We start from the raw sequence: 21973 nt of genomic DNA on the forward strand, positions 1-21973 counted from the left end.
AAAGATAAAGCAATAACAGTTATGATTTAGATTCAGTTGTGCGAAAGAGAATTACCTCTAAGACTCAACTTGTGTACTTAAAAATATTACAAGCAATATAACAACTTAAATTTCTTTATGTTATCATTATAAACTAAGTCTAAATGTTTAATCACCAGAAATATTTATGAAAATAAAGATAAAGCAAAAACAGTTATGATTTAGATTAAAAGTTTAGAATCACCAAGATGTTTCGCTTTCATAAAACTGAATCAAAATCATTACTGTTATTGCTTCATCTTTATTATAATAAATATTTCCAGTAATTAAATATTTAGACCTAGTTTTTAATGATAAAATGAATAAATATAAGTTGTTCTAATATTTGTAATATTTTTAATTACACAAATTGAGTCTTAGAGGTATTTCGCTTTCGCAAAACTGAATTTAAATCATAAGTTATTGCTTTATCTTTATTATAATGAATATTCCTGGTGATTAAACATTTAAGCTTAGTTTATAATGATAAAATAAAGAATTATAAGTTGTTCTAGTGCTTGTAATATTTGTTTTTACACAAGTTGAGTTTTAAAGGTAGTGTTTTCTCTTTATTTACACTCAACGTTTTTTTTAAATTTTACGCATTTTTTTACAGAAACTATATATATATATATATATACATACACACACACTTTCTTTTTTATCAATATTTGTTGAATTGTATATATATTTTTCCTTTGTTATATATATTTTCTTTATTTACATATTTTTTATTGTTTGAATAGTATATTGCGTGATTAACTACTTATTTATATCGTTTTTATTTAATTTATATCTTAAATATAACAACCAACTTGCAAATAATACGTTTGAAAAAGAGAGGGAAATGATAAAAGGATGACAAGGGAACAGCCGTTGTACTTGAAATGAAATACATATACATTTCAAATTTAGTGAAAGCGAGATACAACATTTTAGTGCAGCACCAAAGAGCAGATCTATGATTGGTTACCTACTTAGCTCGCGCATGTGCAGTTCAATTTCGTACACGCTAAGATCAAAGGTGCCGACAGGGAGTTGCGCTACTGGATATACTGTGCTTATGTCTTATGTCTCAAGCAAGGTCCGTGGATTGGCGTTGGAGGGGAAGGAAGGTCGTTGCATAGCCGCCATTTTCGAGACAGCGAGTCAGTGTTAGTGTATGTACGTAGATAGTAAGGTACTACAGCTATTAGTTGTGTGAGTGAGCGAGTGTGCAGTAAAAGTATGGCCGCCGCCATTTTCGTTCCACATCGTTGAAGTGGATGCAACGACCTTCCTTCCCCTCCAACGCCAATCCACGGACCTTGGTCTCAAGCAGTCTCAAGGGGCCAGTGAGGTGTTTATCGTTACGAAGAATATTACGTATTTAAACATGTAATTACTTTACTGCATAATAAATGAATAATTTATAAATATCAGTAATTATATTTAATTTTTTTAAATATGTAAAACGTGAAATATGTTTTATATATTGAAATACATTTCAATAAATGTATATAACCTAACTTCTATGTTTAAGAAGATTTATTTAATGTACTTGAAAATTAAGTTTTTATTAAATTTGAGAAGAATTTTTATTAGTTTTTATAAAGAAATTTAATACATTTTTTATAGAGACTGTTTGCTTTAACGTTGGCATGTTAATCTGTATTTTTCAGAAAAGTTTGCTGTAAATCCTGGCACGTTGTGCAATTGACAAAGCTCGTCCCAGCACCTCGCCAGCAGCAATTCGACGGGATTGGCGAAGGAATTTTCGAGGCCGACGCCGCCCGTCATCAGGAACATCATCAAGAGCTGACTCTGCTTGTTCAGCAAGTTTATAGTGGTTCACAGACAGCAGGAGCGAGAAAAGCAGCTTGTAATTAGGGTGAGAGGCATACATGACGTACAGGGAATAAGTGAGCATCTGTTTCTTCAATATAATATGAAATAATAATATAATTCAAATTATCCAATCTTGTTAATTATTAAAATTATGTATTAATACAAGAAGAATATGATAAATTTCAAGAGTCACATAACCTCAAGTTAAGTTTTATCCACCAGTTGATTGAGCTTGTAAAATATATATATTAAATTGAATTTATTCTACACACACACGCACACACACACACACACACACACATATATATAGTCAGTTCCTTTTGGTAGATTTAAATTTTCATTTTTCAGATTTTCTCCAATTAATGACTCATTAAAAATTCCGCCATCGCTGTTACCACCATAAGCACCAACATCTACTAACGTGAATCTATATACATGGTTAGCTACTGCCATCAAGACAATACTGTAATATTTTTTATAATTAAAGAAAAGACTTCCTGAATTAGGGGGACATTGCAAAGTAATGTGTTTGCCGCCGACTGCTCCCACACAATTTGGCATATTCCATCTTTTCCAAAAACCTTCAGCATAACATTTCCATTCTTCTTCATTTGGTGGTGACATATATATTGGTTGTAATACATTTATTAAAACCTGACATACTTCTTTAATTAACATACGCACTGTCGATTCACCAATGCAAAAAGCTAGAGCAATAGATAAGGGAAGATCTCCAGTGGCAAGATATCTAACAAACATTTGTTTCAATACCTATATTATTAACATTGATTATAATAAAAAATCACTATCAAGGCACATTTCAAAACAAATAGTTAATTATTCTGCACAATGTTTAAGTATATACTATTTTATTTTTTACCAATCAACAGATTCTTAAAGAAATAAATACTAATAATTCAATATTTAACAAAATTGCCCTAAACTAATTTTTTATCTGTCAAATGTGCCTATTACAAAACTTGTTTATTTGTATTTTATAAAGGATGTAATTTTTTTCAAACACAGATAAGAAAATTGCTTTATTACCTTAATACTATTAGCAGTCTTTGTTCTGCAGGAAGTGCTCGATAACTATTTTTTCTTAAATAAGGTTCAGTTAATTGAACTAGTTTATTAAACAATGGCAAACTCATCCTTGTGTAACGAAAAAATAAAGTCTCATCATTTTTTAAGTGTTGAAAAAGTATTTCATAATTGCCATATAAATGTCTTATTTGATTTACAGGTCTCACACGCCATCTTCTATTATACCATCTTATTTGTTTTTTTTTACGTTTTAATAATTTATATAAAAGTATCCAATATAAAATAATTGACCAAAATATTTTATCTTTCTTCATTTAATACTTAAAATTTTTTACAATTTCCTATAAAAAAATCAATATATGCTGCTCGCTTTTCGAGAACTACAAGCTGCTTTTCTCGCTCCTGCTATCTGTGAACCACTATGAACTTGCTGAACAAGCAGAGTCAGCTCTTGATGATGTTCCTGATGACGGGCGGCGTCGGCCTCGAAAATTCCTTCGTCAATCCCGTCGAATTGCTGCTGGCGAGGTGCTGGGACGAGCTTTGTCAATTGCACAACGTGCCAGGATTTACAGCACTTTTCTGAAAAATACAGATTAACATGCGTTAAAGCAAACAATCTTTATAAAAAATGTATTAAATTTCTTTATAAAAACTAATAAAAATTCTTCTCAAATTTAATAAAAACTTAATTTTCAAGTACATTAAATAAATCTTCTTAAACATAGAAGTTAGGTTATATACATTTATTGAAATGTATTTCAATATATAAAACATATTTCACGTTTTACATATTTAAAAAAATTAAATATAATTACTGATATTTATAAATTATTCATTTATTATGCAGTAAAATAATTACATGTTTAAATACGTAATATTCTTCGTAACGATAAACATCTCACTGGCCCCTTGAGACTGCTTGAGACATAAGACATAAGACAGTTATTGTGCGTTCCTAAAGACAAAGACTTAAGTCATAAAACTTGTCTTAAGGTTATAAGTCAGCCATTCTGCTCAGGCCCTTACTTTAAGATGAATTAGTGGGAGGATAGGTTTATAACATATATAAAGTTCAACGAAATCGGAGGGGACAATGTCTGGTGTTCCCCTTGTCAGCTAGTCAGCTAGTCGCTGAATCGTCATCATCACTTTGGTTTATCTTGAGCATCTACTCATGCAGAAATAATATCGGCCAACTAGAAACGAATTGTGCTGGAGGCTATTTTATTGGCAAGTTTATCAGGCAGTGTAAAATGTGGATCACTCGCAAAAACTGAGAGACATCACGGTGGAAGACGAATGTAAATATGCTTATCATAAGGATTTCTTTGTGTTCGAGCAAAATACTCAAGGCCATCCCTGGTACATTTGCAATATTTAATATTAATTAATAATACTCAACAATTACCTGCCGATTCCGTTAGCTCTTCAATTCAAATGAAATTAAAATCATAGCTTAATAATATATAAGATAGTATTACAGTATACAAAAATTACTTAAATGCAACGTTTCTATTGGAGGAGTCCTAGGAAATATTACGGAAATAGCCAAACGGCAAATAAGTACAATCTTAAGATCATCTTCGCCAAGTCAATGTCAAATCAAATAAGAATTACTTGAGCAAAATCTTCTTCGCGAAGGTCACCTTATTTGGCGACTATGAATTCTTATGACTTAAGACGATCTTAATTGAATAAGATGGTCTTGGCCAAGACGATCTTAAGCGCTGCCTTGAGCTTGGATTATGAATACGGTCCATAGGTATAATACTTGAGTATAATACTTCGCTGATTTAGTTTAACAGATTCAATGGAATATTCGGTCTGATCCGTTTAGCTCAATGTATGCAATGTTCTCATTGGAGGAAATATCACGGAAACATCCGATTCATAAATAAGCCTTAGCTTGAGCATTGCTTCGCGAAGACGATCTTATATCAAATAAGCACAACTTGAGCAAGAACTTCTTCGCCAAGGTCGCTTCAAGTCATGACTATGAAATATACTACTATTGAGACGATCTTATTCGAATAAGACGATCTTCGCCAAGACGATCTTAAGTGCTGACTTGAGACTCGACTATGAATACTGGCCTATGAATACCGGTATAGATCATAGACAGCCGCGGCTGGCGGCGCGGCGCGGTGAGAAGGGAAAAGCAGCAGTAGCTACGCCCAGTAGCTATTTCTTATTAATCTAAAGATAAGAAATGGTAGGGATAAGAATAGGGAAATAATATTATAGTTATTTTTTTTTCTATTATTTTATATTTATTTTTTTAATGTTATAAAAATTAGAAAAATTTATAAGAATGAAAAAAATTTATAAAAATGAAAAAATTTATAAGTAATAAAAAAAATTTTATTATGTATTATATTTGGTTATACATTTTTTTGCTCGTGCTCTTCTCGCGGGCTTATTTTAAATCTCGCACACATTCTTATTTCTAAGGTTTTCTCAGGAGTGGACAAGAATAAGGAAATATACTTAAATGTGATGTACTCGCGGCGCTGTGCGGTGAGGAGGGAAAAACAGCTACTGCTTTTCCTTCCTCACCGCACAGCGCCGCGCCTACAGCCGCGGCTGCCTACGTCTCGGCGACCGGCGGGCGGTCCTTGCGCGCGGTGATACGCGCTTATTCGCAGACTTTATTAATTTTTATTTCGTTAACTATGGCAAATATTAAAAAGTGGTAAAGGACTTTTCTACTCAGTTTTACTTAATTTATCAATCCACGAAACCACGGGCGATCGTTACCTGACACCCTGTATATACCCAGATAGCACAGGTAGAATGGATTAACTTAGTAGTTAACAATATCGAGATAATGTATATATAATTGCAAGCTTTATTTAGATTTACTATTACAGAATATAACAAGTTTGATATTTTCCAATTATCTAGTAGACTTAACAATAAGCTATTATTGATAGTTTTGTGGTATTGTATCTTTAGTGATAGAGGAAAGGAGTTATAAATATATTATACTTCTCTGATATCTTACGTATTCTTATATAAAATGGTGAACATTAAATAATTTAGGAATGTAATATGTTACAATAGAAGAAAATCAACATTATGTTGGTAGTAAAATAACTAATGACTACCATAAACATGCTTCAAACATACTAATATAGCTGATATGTAAGATGTATTAGAAGAATTTAACATAATATCACAATCAATCAAATACTTTCGGGAAAATGTATAAACAATAAAATCAGAGCTTTAGAATGTTGCAGTAGAATATGATTTACCGAATAAAGTATATTATAAAAAAGAAAATATAATATACTAATATTTAGCAGTATTTCTTAAATAAAATGAATAGCGTACTGTAACTTATTAAAACAATTATGCCTCAAACTAATTACGTTCAGAAAAAGAGAGAAGTAATGTAATGAGATTTAAAGTATATTGTTACAGCGCAAAAGAATCTGCACAGGTAAGATAATAAATTAATGAATATATTATAAATGCATTTAACAATACATGATAGATCAATATTAAGAGCGTATTACGAGGCTCTTATACAATTGCCAAATAAGTAATATATTTTCGAAAAATTTTAAGCAATAATAAAAGTTGTTGGTAAATGCGTAGTTTTTTTTCAGTCTGGACGCAAAACTGGCTGAGATAGAACGCGTCTTTGTAAACAGAAAAGTTAACTGGTGAAATAGTGAATAATGGAGAAGAAAGTGTTAGTCTACAAAAGAATAAAAGCAGATACTTTGTCTGAGCGACAAAAGCGTCGACGTCGTCAAATGCAAATTAAGTCTATTAAAATAAATGTTATTACTAACAGTAATTCCAATACTCATCGTCTCAAGATCGTATTAATCATAATGAGCATGCAGTTGCGATTTCTACAAACAATAAAAGCTAAGCAATAACCAATATCGCGGTAAATGAATACTTATTTGAAGATAATGAAGCGACGAATAAAGTTGACAGTAATGATGAACATAATTATTATACTTTATCATCTGATTCAAATGATAATAATAATGATAATAACAATGACAGTGATAGTTGTTATAGTGATAGTAACAAATGATTTTTTCATTGAGAGGGAAAATATTGCTGAGTTTAACAAGGAATTGACTTTTGCTGAAAAATTAGCCGATTCATGTTCATACCAACATGAACCATGTACAAATTAATTTAATTCTATCTGTTTTGCGTCAACATAAATGCTTCGCCAGATTGCCTTAAGATGCCAGAACTTTGTTGAAAACGCCACGGCATCGTATAGTACCTTGAATCGTAAAAATCGCGGGGAATATATTCATATTGGAATTAAACTTAACATTATGAATATACTTTCGCAAACTGCAAATACAGACATACCATCAACAATCTTACTTGACTTTAGTACTGATGGAGCTAATATATACAAGAATGTTCAGTACGATATTTATCCTATACAATTTAGAATTTACAATATTTCCGATAGAAGTCTTATGATTGCAGGATTGTATGCAGAAAAAAAGAAACCTGCTGATTTCTTAGATTTTTTTAAAGATTTTAGTGAAGAGTTATTAAGTATTAGGAAAGGAATATGTTACAAAAACAAAATAAACAAGGTGAAAGTAAGGTGTTTCATAGCTGACACACCCGCAAGAGCTGATTGCTTAAATATTGTTGGACATACGGGTTTCAACAGTTGTAATAAATGCAAAATACCTTGCGAAAGACGTAAAACTGATTCATCAGTCATTCTTAAAGGAGAAAATTGTCCAGCAAGAAGTGACTACGATTTTCGACAACTTAAAGATCCTGAGCATCATCGCGGTAAATCTGCATTGGATAGTTTACCCTTAGGACCAGTAAGTCAAACACCGCATGACTACATGCACTTGGTGTGTTTAGGACTTATGAAAAAGATATTTGAAGCATTAATAGAAGGAAAATTTCAACCTAAAAAATTATCGCCAGATGTAACATCACGAATTTCAAGTCGCCTGATTACTTTTGCTGAATACTGTTCAAGAGAGTTTTCCCACAAACCAAGAAGTTTAGATTATTTACATCGTTTTAAGGCAACAAAATATCGGCAATTTTTACTCTATACAGGACCAACTATTATGCTGGATTTATTTGGAGAGGATAAGCGAATAAAGCATTTTTTAAAACTGCACTACGCTATACGAATTTTGGTTTCTCTCAATGAGAGATTGATGAATGAAATTGATATGGCCGAAGATATATTACGACAGTTTGTATCTGAAAGTGCTGATATATATGGCAGAAGATTTTTATCTTATAATACGCATAGTCTTTTGCATTTGGCGAACGACGCTTGTAATTTTGGACCATTAGATCGTTTTTCATGTTTTCTATTTGAAAATAATATGACTTTTCCCGAAAATGGTACGAAAACCTTCTCAAGAATTGCAACAAATATATAAAAGATTTGAAGAAAGGAAACAATTACAATTATTAGTTCAATTACAATTATAAGCAAATTTCTTCTATAAAAATCGCACATGCAACGTAAAAAGGAATAGCTTTTCAGTACAGTCATCCGACCACAATATTACTAAACAATGTTCGAAGATTAAATATCGAGAATTTACATATGATTTACATAAACGTAACAATTGTTGTATTTCATGTGATGGTAATGTGTACATATTAAGAAATATACTATATGTAAACAACACAAATAGTTACCATTTGAAAGTGCAGAAATTTCAGGAAGTGGATTCTCTATATAACGTTGATGATTTAGACTCTCGAAGAATTGGAATTTTTATATGTTTAAAATTACCCAAAGATTCCATAATAACTTCACACGAAGAAATAAAGTCTAAGGCTTTTAAAATGGCCTTTTGGCACAACAGTGAAAAATTTTTTAAAGAAGGAATTAATGTGATAGTACAATTATTTGAGGAACAGTAGTTATTAAATTAGCACAAGATAAATTTTATTAAATTTCATTAAACTAAATTGTTGTAAAATTGTGTATTTAATAACTTCATTAGTTTTTAAGTTAAGTAAAAAAGTTAAATTGCTAAACAAAAATATTAACAATAATTGAATATTTTTAAACGTCCAATAATTAATTTTATATATTGAAATAAGTTAATTTAGCATTTATACCATTTATATTAAGATTCAAACTGTACATAATTCGCGCCAATTTATTAGACTAAATCGAACAGCCAATCAAAAACATGACAAAGTTTACTTTCTTTCCGATTTGCGCCTTGCGGCGCATGGCGCTCTAGTATAACATCATGTTTCAGTCTCGCCTCGCGACAAAAACCATTTGAATTTTGAAACACGTCGAGAGAAGTCTTCAGTTTACTAGACTTTCTTTCTTGTTGAGAAGAGAAGTGCATACGTAACCGAAATAATAAATAACGAAAACACATGTGCCTCTCAAATGGACAACATTTATTCTCTGAACAAGAATAATTATCCGTTAGCAACATGTAGTACAGATTGTGGATATTTTAACGATATTCAAGAACAACAATGCAGTGCTCTAGTGAAGCTTACTAATGTCATTCATCAAGGTATACAATTACCTTTCAACGAGTGTTGTACAAGAAATAGGCAAGATAAATAAGAAAAGAAATGCCGCTATTAATGGTGAACTATTGAATGCAAAGCAAATGCGACGAAACGATACCAATAATTCTTTATTAGGATAAGGTATGTAATAGATATTAATTATTTAATAAACCTTTTTAATGTGGCCTTAAAGAAATGTGTATATGTATATTTTAATATCTTGTTTATCATATCATTGGCAAAAGAAAAATAGTTTTTTAATATAAACATATTCCTAGCGAACACAAAGTTACAGTTATATAAATATTAGTTGTAATTTCCCACTCAACAATTTAACTGTTATATAATTAGTGTTATATAACAGTTACATTATTGAATGGGAAATTATAACTAACATTTATATAACTGTAACTTTATGTTCGCTGGGTTGTATTTATTGAATACACTTTCGTGTAGTGATAAATTATTATGATATATTTTATTCAGTTATTTTTGTAATTTTCCGGGCTGCGAATATATTTAATTATAATTGTAGATGAATCTGATGAATCTGACGAATCTACATCTGATATGAAGGCAATAAGAGAATCTCTACGGTATGTATATAACGAAAACATTAAATTATTTTTACATATCTTGTAGAAAAATACTACTGAGGACTACTAGCACTACTAAACACTACTGCACTATAGGAGTATAATAATGTTGCAGTGTCAGTGCAATAATATAGTAGTAGTGTAGTAGTGCCTCAAAATACTACTGCCCATTAGTAGTGTTCAGCAGTATTTTTTTATAAGGGATACAAATATAAATATTGATATAAACATATGAATAAATATTAATATAAATACTATGAATATTACTATGTTGAAGTGATGTGTTTACATCTTTATAAATACAAATAAAAAAATCATATACTAATATTAATTCTTTACAGATTTTTAAAGGAGGATGTTTGTTCCATAAAAGCAAGTGTCAATAGACTTGAAAGAAAATTTAATTTATAAACTGATTTCCGAACAACCATAAATGAAATTGGATTACCGATATCAAGTAGACAGGCTTACGTGGCAATAGATGCAGACAATGAAAAAATAATTGCACTGGTAAATGTTTATTATGTAGTTCATTTTACAATAATTTGTATATTTCAATAATAATAGAAAAGTCTATCATAATGAAAACTCATTTCAATGTGCATATTATATGATATAAATATTTTTGTTTCATATGTACCTTATTATTACAGTTTTTGATAAAATATTAACAAAGTTTGCGTAGTCATATTAATTATTGTAATTGTCTAAAAGAATAACTCCAGAAATATTAACAAAATTTTATCAGCTATTATTGATATATAAATTAAATTATGTAACATTTCTTTCATATAGCAGGGATATATGCAATTTATAGGAGGAATTAATTTACGCGACACCCTTAGCGAATTTATGAAAGCAACGTTTATTGATAAGTTTGTTGCAAAAAACATTACATGTAAGCAAGGAAAAGGAGATAAATTGCATTTCAGGGAGCGATAAGTGTGGTAAATATGGTAAATTATTACATATCTTTTGTTATACTTTATCGCATATTTAGATAGTATGATCAATCTGTTTTTTATTACAGGAGCTGCCAGAAATATAACAAGTCTCATCGATGTTACTTTTAAAAAATATTTGGAAGAAATAAAAACAGCAATAAAAAACGCCTTCCAGCGATATTATATGATGACAATTGTACGTCCATTCAGCGTTCAAAAATCGACTGGAAAAGAGAGGGCAATCCTGGCTAGATAGCCTAATTTAAAATATAAGAAAAAAAGAGTATTAAGTCATCTATATCACAAGTAAAATCTATAGTAAAAAAAATCTTTAAAGTATTAAAAGTGTTAAAAGTAACTTAAAAGTATTACAAAATTATATGGCTATATTCACTAGTTTTGTTTATCTTTAGAATGTACTTTTTTAATTTTAAGAATTAAAGTATAAAATAAGAAAAAAATTTGATTTGCAACATTTACTTTATTTATTTTTGTTTCTCATTTTTATATTATATTTTTTTTACATGTGTAAGTGCATGAAATGTTATATATGTATTTATGTTTTTAAAAAAGTTTAATATACTACCTACTTTAACTTGAATTATATAAATGTTTAGAATTTTTAAACTTTTTATTATATTTATAATGTCAATTGTTAAATTAACTCACTTGGTAAGAGATTAGTTTTGTAATAATTGACGTCAAAGTTTGTTATAACATTACAACCATACAACAAAAATAAATATTATTTTATAAAATATATCACTATAAGTCCCGTCCATCAATTTTATTTGTTAATCGTTTATATAGTTTGTTTAGTTTTACTCACTATCAGACTATGTTTAAGGAATTATACATTGTAGATTAACTCATCTTTTCACATACTGGTTTATTAAACATTTCTTATACATCATTCATAATATAAAATGTTAATTGTATTAGCTTAATAATAATAATAATAATAATAAAGACTGAGGGGGCGGTCCTCGGGTCGAAGATCCGCCTGCGGAACGCAGACTGTTGTCCATTGTGTCACCCTCCAGTCGTTTGCTGCCTACGGGAGCCCCGATTCCCTCCAGAAGAGACTCAGGTCCCTCATAGGCAGCCTGCTAATCTGCCCTGGCTCGGGAAATGCCGAGCCTAGTAGTTTTAGTCTCAGCCCCGCGTAGGCTGGACAGTCGCAAAGAATGTGGAGACTTGTCTCCTCTTCCTCCCCACAGGCCCTACACTCGGCCGTATCGGAACGGCCCAGCCTGCGCGACAAGGTCCCTTACATACGCATCTACCAATTTCTCCAGAATCTTCAGGAGAAACGAAGTCAGACTTATCGGTCTGAAGTCTTTAGCAGAGGAGTAGCTCACTCTTCCCGCTTTTGGGATGAATACCACTCTCGCTAGTTTCCAAGCGCTAGGCGTATGGCCCAGAGCCAAACAGGCCCTCAAAGTCCTTGTCAGAGGTCCCACGACCAGCTCCAGCCCCTCCTGTAGAAGAGCCGGAAATATTTGATCTGGTCCCGGCGACTTGAAGGGTTTGAAGGTGTTTATCGCCCATCTCACTTTTCCGGGCTTGACAATATTGGCCGCTAGTCCCCAGTCCGCCTTGCGAGCCCTGCGCGAGCCCACCGCATCATAGGCAAACAGTTCACCGTGCTCTCTGCGGAAGCCCGGAAAGCTGGCCTCCAGCAGATGCACCAGACAACGCTCCCCGGTCACCAATGTCCCATCGGGGAGACTAATGGAGTCCAGGACGGCGTCTGGATTTCTGGCTAGAATCCTGCATAGTCTTGCGGTCTCGGGCACGCCCTCTACCGACTCGCAGAACTCTTTCCAGCTCTTTTTCTTTGCCCTTACCACGGAGTCTCTGTAGTCTTTCTGGGCCCTTCTGTGAAGTTCCCAGTCCGACTGGCGGCCCGTATTCCTGGCCCTATTCCAGGCCCTCCGAGCCGCATTTCTGAGCTCCTGCAACTTGGGACTTCACCAGGAGTTGCCTCTGGAATTCTTGACCGCCCTTTCTGGGCAGTTTCTTTCATAGCTCTCCACCAGAGCCCTCTGCAGATGATCCACGCAGAGCTTCAGTTCCTCCTAGGTCCCGTGCCTCCTTGGGAAGCCCTCGAGATGGCATTTCAGGTCCGCCCGATAGGAGTCCCAATCGGTCCTTCTGGGGTCCCTGAACGTCGTCACCTCCCCTCTAGCCCAGGCCAGCTTGAAGGTGATTTGCCTATGGTCTGACAGTGAAGGTTCGCGCGAGACCCTCCATCCGATCACGTCCCTCGATATGCACCTAGAACAGACAGTAAGGTCGAGAACCTCTCTCCTCACCGCCGTGCAAAAGGTGGGCTCGTTACCTCTGTTGAGAATCTCCAGGTCCGTCGACGCTAGAAATTCTAACAGCTTCCTACCTCTATCGTTGGTATCCGTGCTACCCCAGACCGTGTGGTGCGAGTTAGCATCGCAACCCACTATCAGGGGAAGCCGCTCCCTCTGGCAGTACTCTACCAGTCTGGTCACCGGTTCCGGCGGCGGTGGGGCCCCCTCATCATGGGGAAAATACGCGGAGCACACCACCACCCTCCTCCTGCTTCCCAGGGAATCGGCGACATCGAGCTCGACCGCCACCACATCTCTGGAACATAAATGCGGGATTAGTCGAGCGTCAACGCCCTTCACCGCAACGCAGGCTCTGGGCTTTTCGGCTATTGGAGTCTTAAATAACCTCCCGCATGCTGCCACGCCACTGATGCGGCCCCGGACAAGCCAAGGCTCTTGTATCAGTGAGATGGCTGTGTGCACCGCAGCTTGTTTCCTTGACAGAATCGCCGAGGCTCCTTTGCTGTGGTGCAAGTTAATTTGAGTAAGGGTTACCCCGGGACGATCGAACTTTACGATTCGTCCATAGGGGGCCCCTTCTCGCCCTCCCTATCCCCACCTTGGGCCCCGCTCACCTTGAAGGTGACTTGGTCGAGCCCGAGGTAGGGCTTGAAGTCCAGCGCCTTCAGCTTGAGGACGCTGGACTCTGGAATCCTGAGAACCAGGTTCCTACCATCCCTGGTGGCCCCTACGTTCTCAGCCATGATTTTCCAGCTCCCGGTGCTGAGCCCAGGATTCTGCCTCTCTAGCCGCTCCAGGACCGCGGCCGGTTCATCGGGAGCCCCCGGGACCCAGACCACGGCCCTGTGCTGCCTTTGAAACACCTCCGGGCCCACCACCTTGAGCTTGGCGTTTTCCAAGGGAGAGATGCCCCCCATCTGCTCAGCGAGCCAGACTAGGGACGTCTCATCCCTGCCTAAAACTACCGCGGCCCCTCCTCTAAGGAAGGTACGGCGGAAGCATGGAATGGATCCTTCCCGGATCCCACGGATTGCCCTGCTGACGGGCAGCTTCAAAAGAGCCAGCCGCTCAGCAGTAATTTCCTCCTCGGGATAACCCTCGGGGATGATAACCCTTGTTAAAGGCTCCGCCGCCTCGGCGTAGGTCCCAGTATGTTGAGCCCTATGCTTCTTAGCGTGTCCTTCCGCCGAAGGGGGAGTGTCTGTGGAGCCCTTCCGGCGTTTGCCGCCGGCGTGCCCTTCCCTCTCCCTCGGCGTTGCTACTAGGGAGGTCACGGTGCCCGAGGAGGTCCCGCACTGAGACCTTTCTCGTTCCCGTTTGGCCCTTCTTTTCTCCGCACCAGAGCGGTTCCTCTTGCCAAGAGAGCCCGCCGCTGGCGCGGAGCTTTTCTCTAAGACGGTGGCGCTTTTGGAGCCCAGACGAGTCCCATCCGCACCCGCCGCTGCCGCCTGTGTACCGGAGCGGACGGCGGTGACACTTTCAGAGCCCAGATGAGCCCCGTCCGCACCCCTCTCCGCCGCCTCCTCACTGGAAGTCCCGCACTGCAAGCCCTCCATCTCCGTTACTACGTTCTTGAGTTGGTCAAAATCCATATGAGTCCCACGAGTAGCTAGGGAACAAAAGGTCCGCCCACACAGAGCCCCGCATGCGTAGGTAAGGCTATTACTCTGGGGTGTCGCCTGGTGCCCCAGAGGCATCGTTCAAGACACTGCTCCCTCAGTGCCACGCAGCCATCGCCACGATAGCTTACAGCTTGGCTTAGGGAACTGGTCCGCGGTAGCAGCCTTCCTGACCCCACGCAGGGTTTTACACCTGGGAGACCAGTTATAGCCGCCACTGACCGGAGGTACCCTAATCCCACACAGGATTTTATCCCTGGGGGACTCGGGCCCCTCCGGCCGTTCTCCTATCCGCCACCCGGAGACGCGCCCGATAGGTAGCTCAACCCCCGGGTTGTATTAGCTTAAAAATAAAATTTATTAATATCGATTAGAGCAGCCAAAAAACAATAAAGTTCTCTTTATTTTACTTTATATTATACATATAAATAATAGTTAAAAGCTTGTAAAGAAAATTAGTTTATTGCATTAATATTTCATTAATATTAATAATAATAAAATTAATAATACAGTATTTAGATAATAGCTAAAAAATATATAAACATAAAAGTAACTTATAAATAGAGCTACATATGATCTACAATAAACGTATATGTAACATGATCTGTATCATACTACCTTTATTCTAAAGTAGAGTATGGGTAGTTGATATTAAATTCTCTTATATACAGGGTGTCAGGTAACGATCGCCCGTGGTTTCGTGGATTGATAAATCAAGTAAAACTGAGCAGAAAAGTCCTTTACCATTTTTTAATATTTGCCATAGTTAACGAAATAAAAATTAAAGTCTGCGAATAAGCGCGTATCACCGCGCGCAAGGACCGCCCGCCGGTCGCCGAGACGGCCGAGACGTAGGCAGCCGCGGCTGTAGGCGCGGCGCTGTGCGGTGAGGAGGGAAAACAGCTACTGCTTTTCTTTAAATGTTTTACATTTAAGAAAAATGGTCATCGTCGCCAAGCGAATATTGTCCAGTACATCTTTCTGACACAGTGTCTTTCGCATAGTCGTATTTTCATGTGACATGTGATGCATCATTCATGGCAGTATTAATGACAGGTATCTTATTAATCTGAACAGGTATCGTCTCCAATCCAACATTGTGTTCAGAAAACTTACCTGACTTTCACATTGGAACGCATTGAGTACAAAATTTCTAGTCAATCTATCACTGCAAATAACACGTCAAAAGCTAATGTACATTATAATTTTGATAACGCCGACAATGAGGGGAGCCTCATTATATCTGTATACGTATATGATTCCTCATTAGCATTATTAATTGATGCGTTGGTCGGTCAATTACAAACACCTTAGAATAAAAATATCTATCAGCATCATATCTTTAAGACCGGAGAGCAAATTTCTGAGGATTTCGTAAGTCTGAAATCAGAAAGCAACACAATACTTCTAGTAGTAGGCACATTTTTTGAGATATAACGTTAACAATGTAGAAAAAATATACAATTTAAAGAATATTTACTAGCATTGCCTTATTGTATTATTTAAAGTTAAAAACTAATATTGATAATTATATATTTCTAAAAAGATTGATTTTTTTTTATGGTAGATCAACAAAGTTTGATGGAACATTGCAAATTGTTAAGCTTAGCGTATTGTCATTGTTATGTGGTTGCAGTTTATAAGTCATTTGCATTGCAATAGTCAATAAGCTACGAGGATATGGAAGCCGCCGTAGCACAATGCGACGAAAACCTGATTGAGATTAATATTACAAATTATTTACGATCGGTGTGTAGACATTTGAACATGTTGCCAGAAAGTGATCTGTTGAATCAATTAAAAATATCCGCGTGCAACGATGTTAAATCATTACACAGTTTGATAAAAAATAAATTTAACTCCACCTTTGTGGCCCTAAAATGATACCTAAGTTTGGGAATTTATTGTCGGCAAATGAATAACTTTATATTAAAAAAGCTTTATTGTACATATATTGACGAGTAAAAAGATATTTTTTAATTTTCTGTCATGCACAAAATGGCGGCGTACTGGTCCATTTACGAAATCGTCTTTTCTTAAAGATGAATTTTTGCGTGCAAGTTTTCTTCGACATGGTTTATGTTGAAATCAAACAAAAAAAAATCTACATTATCTACATATTCAAAACTAAGGAAGTACGTAGGAATTTTTAAAAATATTAATTTTTATTAAAATGGTAGCTATTTATAGAAAAAAGTGCATTTTTCACCCTAAAATTTGTTTAAAAAATGCTGATTACATAAAAAGTTTTCAACATTTTGCAAAAAACCTACGTACTTCCCTGTAGAATAGTTACAAGAAGATTGTGTTAAAATTTCAAGTCAATCAGATAAAAATTGTAAGAGTGACGTTGCGCGCAAATTTGAAAAACTGTGTTTTGAGAAAAACGCGTTTAAAGTTTTGGTAACTGATTTTTTGTGTATAAAGTTGAACATTTTTAATTTATCTCTAATCTGCAATACCTGCCCTATAAAGCTGTCTTTCCACAAGTTCAGCAGCCTTATTATATTTTTTTATTGTTGCTAATAATAATATTCTGGTCTCTTTTGCTTCTTGGGTGAGACTGCGCTCGGCCAGTACGACGCGCCGCGCATTCAATTTTTGGCAATAATAATGACAAATAGTGCCCACCATGAGGTTTTAGACTTGCAAAATTTTCATTAGACTGTTATAGAGATCATTATAATAACAAACAGCCAAGTTTGTTGCATAAACACAGAAAAACTAATGGCGTCGCATAAACACAGAAACCGACGCTTTCAAAACTATTTACTGATATAGTACAAGTAATAATATCTATATTGTGTTAGTCAAAGGTCTATTTTCGTTACATAAATAAGGCCCAAATAACTACGAAGCATAGAGAAGACGGGGCCGCTCCAAACCTTGCAGCTGCTCGGTAGGCGCATAGAGACGATTTATTTAATCAGTTCAAACACTATAATACAGTTTGAATTTTGTTCTAAAACTACTTACAGCATATTTTTATAAGTATAAACTAATGATTTAAGCAAAAAAAATCGATTTTTTCAAATCTCAAAGGTGGTGTTACCTCTTAAGAGGATTATGACAGTCGCGTTTAGGCCTGTACCCGCGCATCCAGAATTTTATTATTGTTTACCACTGTCGGAAAAAATGATTTGTTTTTTTGTATATTTTGCAATATTATAATATTGATAATATACGAACTTCATAATTTTACAAAGATTGTGTTATTTTTAGGACGTGGTGTCACAAAGAACAAATAGCGACGATGATTTTGACAAGTTTATTTGTCACTCTAAAACCTAAGTGATAGTGTAAATGGTGTCTTTTACTTAAAAAAAAAAAAGAAAAAAAATTGCTTAACACTACAAAACGCGCAATATCAGTACAAAATTACTTTTTCAAAAAAAGATAAAAAAGGTGCCTATGTGTGTGTGTGCGCCTAACAATTTTTACTTTTTCAATCAAAATATTTATTAATATTTTCTACAAAATTTCTTATTCAAACCTAAGTAGGATTTACTTAAAATATATGTCAAAAAAATGATATACGTTTGTTCAAACAAAACGTATGAAATCTTTAAAATACGCCTATTTAAAAAAATTAAAGAGGAAACAGAATGAGAAAATTTTATTGAAATAAATAATTTTGAATGCACAAAAATATGGCGCTGCTAGAAATAGTAGCAATTACGTTTTGTATGGAAATTACTCAATTTTTCTCATTGCTTTTCCTATCTAGCAGCGCTATGTTTTTGTGCATTAAAAATTATTTAAAGTAAGAGAGAGACTTTTTGGCCGTTGCTGTATCAATACAAATTGAACAAAAATGCCTTCTACAGTCGCAGCTAGGTCTTCGTGCTTGTACTGTTTGTGTGATTTTATATACTTTCCTCAAGTTCAATGAACTGCGCGCCGAATTAATTTTCAGCCATAACACAATTCTAAATTGAACAAGATTAAATAATATTACGTATTATTTTAAATATTAACCCTTTTCCCCCCTGAAAAAAACTGCAAAGAAATTATTACGAAAAATATCACTTCAGCCAGAGTTCGAACCTGGGACCTCCCGAATCTCCGGTATGGGTGCCTTAGCCCACTCGACCACTGAGGCTGTGATGATATTTCTCGCAATAATCGACTATGATTTAGAACGATTTCCAAGGCAACGTGACTTTAAAGTAATAGAGAGAGATGTTTTGACCGTTGCTGTAACAATACAAATTGAACAAATATGCTTTCTACGGTCGCAGCTAGGTCTTCGTGCTTGTATTGTTTGTGTGATTTTATATACTTTCCTCAAATTCAATGAACTACGTGCCGAATTAATTTTCAATCATAACACAATTCTAAATTGAACAAGATTAAGTAATATCACGTATTATTAAATATTAACCCCTTTCTCCCTTGAAAACGGTTAATATTTAATAATACGTGATATTACTTAATATTGTTTAATTTAGATTTATGTTATGACTGAAAATTAATTCGGCGCGCAGTTCATCATTGTACTTGAGGAAAGTATATAAAATCACACAAACAATACAAGCACGAAGACTTAGCTGCGACTGTAGAAGGCATTCTTGCTCAATTTGTATTGATACAGCAACGGTCAAAATATCTCTCTCTTACTTTAAATAATTTTTAATGCACAAAAGCATGACGCTGCTAGATAGGAAAAGCAATGAGAAAATTGAGTAATTTCTATACAAAACTTAAAATTGCTACTATTTCTAACAGCGCTATGTTTTTGTGCATTAAAAATTATTTATTTCAATAAAATTTTCTCATTTTGTTTCCTCTTTAATTTTTTTTAAATAGGCGCATTTTAAGATTTCATACATTTTTTTGAACAAACGTATATCATTTTTTGACATATATTTTAAGTAAATCCCACTTAGGTTTGAATAAGAGAATTTGTAGAAAATATTAATAAATATCATTTTGATTAAAAAAGTAAAGATTTTTAAGCGCGCGCACACACATAAGCGCCTTTTTTTAGCTTTTTTTGAAAAATTAATTACTACTATAGGATAATCACGGACGCCGTATAAGTCAATTGCAGATGGTCAAATATCGTCTTCAGATTGTCAAATATCGTTGTTTTATGCATAGAATAAACTGTAGTAGCTTTTTAAGAGATAATTTCTTATTTCTCAAATCTTCTATGGCTTTATGCAAATCTTCTAGGTTGTATTTTGTTTCGGTTTCTTTTTTATGTTATTCCCCTACCATCTAAAATAATTAATTATTGAAATTTACAAAAAAATAAACTAAAAGACGTTATTAACAAACATTTTGAGGTAATGGACGAACGTTTGGAGTTGCTCAATCCGATTCGTTCGTTATTACATTACTCCACGTCGTGAAAATAATAAAATCATTTTTTTTTTAAGTTAGCATCACGCTACAGACAAAATGTCTTTTAAAATATTTTATTTAGGCTTACTTTATCTTTATTAAAACTCATTTGTATCATTTTCACGTTACAATAGCAGCTACAATTTAATTCAGCATAAAAATTACAAAAAAGAATGAAAAAGTTTAATTATCAAAACAATAAGACATATTAGCTCGTGTGTGCTAAAACAAATAGCATACTTAAATTTAACAGAAGGTTAATAACTGAGCAAAATAAGATAGTTATAAAAATAATGTATGTATTCAATCGATTCTTACATCGAATTTTTGTTAACAAAGTTTAATTATACTTTTGAATGATGTGCCTAATATCAATCTACTACTATTTGTTTGACACTGCGCGAGGACTGATTAATCGGAAAAAAAGAACTGTTATTTTTCTCTAACATGAATATTGTCCTGTTTGCAATTACCCCGCGTTTTTACCCCACTCGTTTTTACCCCACTCTACCCTAATTAATATAAACTAAATATTAAATAAACTGTTACGTCCGAGCTCCACGATTTTTTTTCTTCACTCGTACTGTCGGTAGAAAGTCTCAGGATGGCTCGACGCGCTTGATGCAAAAACCGCGTAGGCTTTCGCACTGAAATTTGCACCGAAAGCCTACGATGGGTACCGTCCAGCAAGCGCAGCGAAAACGTGCGATATGAGAAGCTGTCATATCAGATAACCATGCTAAAGTAAATACTTCTCATTCGCACACGATCGCAAATTTTGAGATCGACGCGTTGCCGGCGGATGTCGGCATGGGGTCTCAAAATTTGCAACGGCCCGATGCAAAAATTTCGCACTGGCTAGCGAGAGCAGTGAGGCTTTAATCTGACAGATAGTTGCGAAAAAATAGATAATTTTACCATTAAAAATACTATTGAAAAAACCACTGGAAATCGATGACATTTTTAATGGTATTTTCAATGGCAAACTGAATGAGTTTTTGCCAATAGTAATATTTCACCACTAGAGATTTTACCATTGGACAGATAAAATCTCCAGTGGTAAAATAGTAAAATATTACCATTGACAAAACACCATTGAAAGTACCACTAGAATATAAATGAGTGGCATTTTCAATGTTATTTGTAATGATGAAATCAAAATTATATTATTTCACATATAAATACACCCTGAAATATAAATATAATAATTCAATATATATTTATAAATATGTTACATATATTATTAATATATATTTATTAATATATTACATTTATGTTACATATACTGTTGTTAATATATATTTATTAATATATTACGTATCTATTACATATATTGTTGAAATATTGTTAATACATATTATTTAACTACATGTATAAATTAATAGCAAATATCACAGGTCTTTCGCCCCGCATTGCTCTTATTAATCTCTAACTATAAAAAGCTCTCATTAATTTAAAAAAAATAAAAAAAAAACAACTTTTTATAAGTATTATTACTAGATGTATATAACAGAAATAAAAATTATTTTCGCTAGATGCGCTATTTTAGAAATTTTGTGCAGTTCGTTGTTCCATTTAATTTACACCCAGCGTTATCGATTTTGTCTCTCGGAAAATTTTCCAAACTGAGAAGTCGTTATTTTTCTACATACTTACAGTTCATGATTAACGTAACGACTAATAAGCTCTAGTCGTTTCATTAATCATGAACTGCAAGTATG

At 34.5% G+C, this 21973-nt stretch overlaps 1 protein-coding gene and 1 long non-coding RNA gene across 6 annotated transcripts; one reads left to right on the forward strand and one right to left on the reverse strand.

The window, feature by feature from the left end:
* Window positions 1–3188: 3188 nt before the first annotated feature.
* On the reverse strand, window positions 3189–3870 carry LOC120358545. The gene is made up of 2 exons (XR_005575479.1): window positions 3755–3870; window positions 3189–3474 (listed from the first exon to the last, which is right to left on the reverse strand). It is a non-coding gene; the product is annotated as an uncharacterized LOC120358545 (long non-coding RNA).
* Window positions 3871–4058: 188 nt separating this feature from the next.
* On the forward strand, window positions 4059–11225 carry LOC113005317. 5 transcript variants are annotated; one of them, XR_005575478.1, is made up of 6 exons: window positions 4059–4196; window positions 9147–9558; window positions 9953–10013; window positions 10355–10523; window positions 10809–10969; window positions 11044–11225. XR_005575478.1 is itself a non-coding variant. In XM_039453114.1 (6 exons), the coding sequence occupies exon 2, from the start codon at window positions 7089–7091 to the stop codon at window positions 8304–8306; it is 1218 nt and encodes a 405-aa protein (XP_039309048.1). In that variant the 5' UTR covers window positions 5576–6340; window positions 6510–7088; the 3' UTR covers window positions 8307–9558; window positions 9953–10013; window positions 10355–10523; window positions 10809–10969; window positions 11044–11225. The 5 variants fall into 5 exon arrangements, 4 of the variants coding, with proteins under 4 accessions (XP_039309048.1, XP_039309047.1, XP_039309049.1 ...); XM_039453114.1 differs by lacking the exon at window positions 4059–4196 and adding an exon at window positions 5576–6340 and having other exon boundaries at window positions 6510–9558; XM_039453113.1 differs by lacking the exon at window positions 4059–4196 and having other exon boundaries at window positions 5576–9558.
* Window positions 11226–21973: the final 10748 nt, after the last annotated feature.

This window comes from Solenopsis invicta, chromosome 8, assembly GCF_016802725.1.
Source record: "Solenopsis invicta isolate M01_SB chromosome 8, UNIL_Sinv_3.0, whole genome shotgun sequence".
Taxonomy (NCBI): domain Eukaryota; kingdom Metazoa; phylum Arthropoda; class Insecta; order Hymenoptera; family Formicidae; genus Solenopsis; species Solenopsis invicta.

What these genes read in the sequence shown, in the direction of transcription:
- LOC113005317 (XM_039453113.1), top strand. Translation starts at nt 7,089, where the DNA reads ATGCTTCGCCAGATTGCCTTAAGATGCCAGAACTTTGTTGAAAACGCC.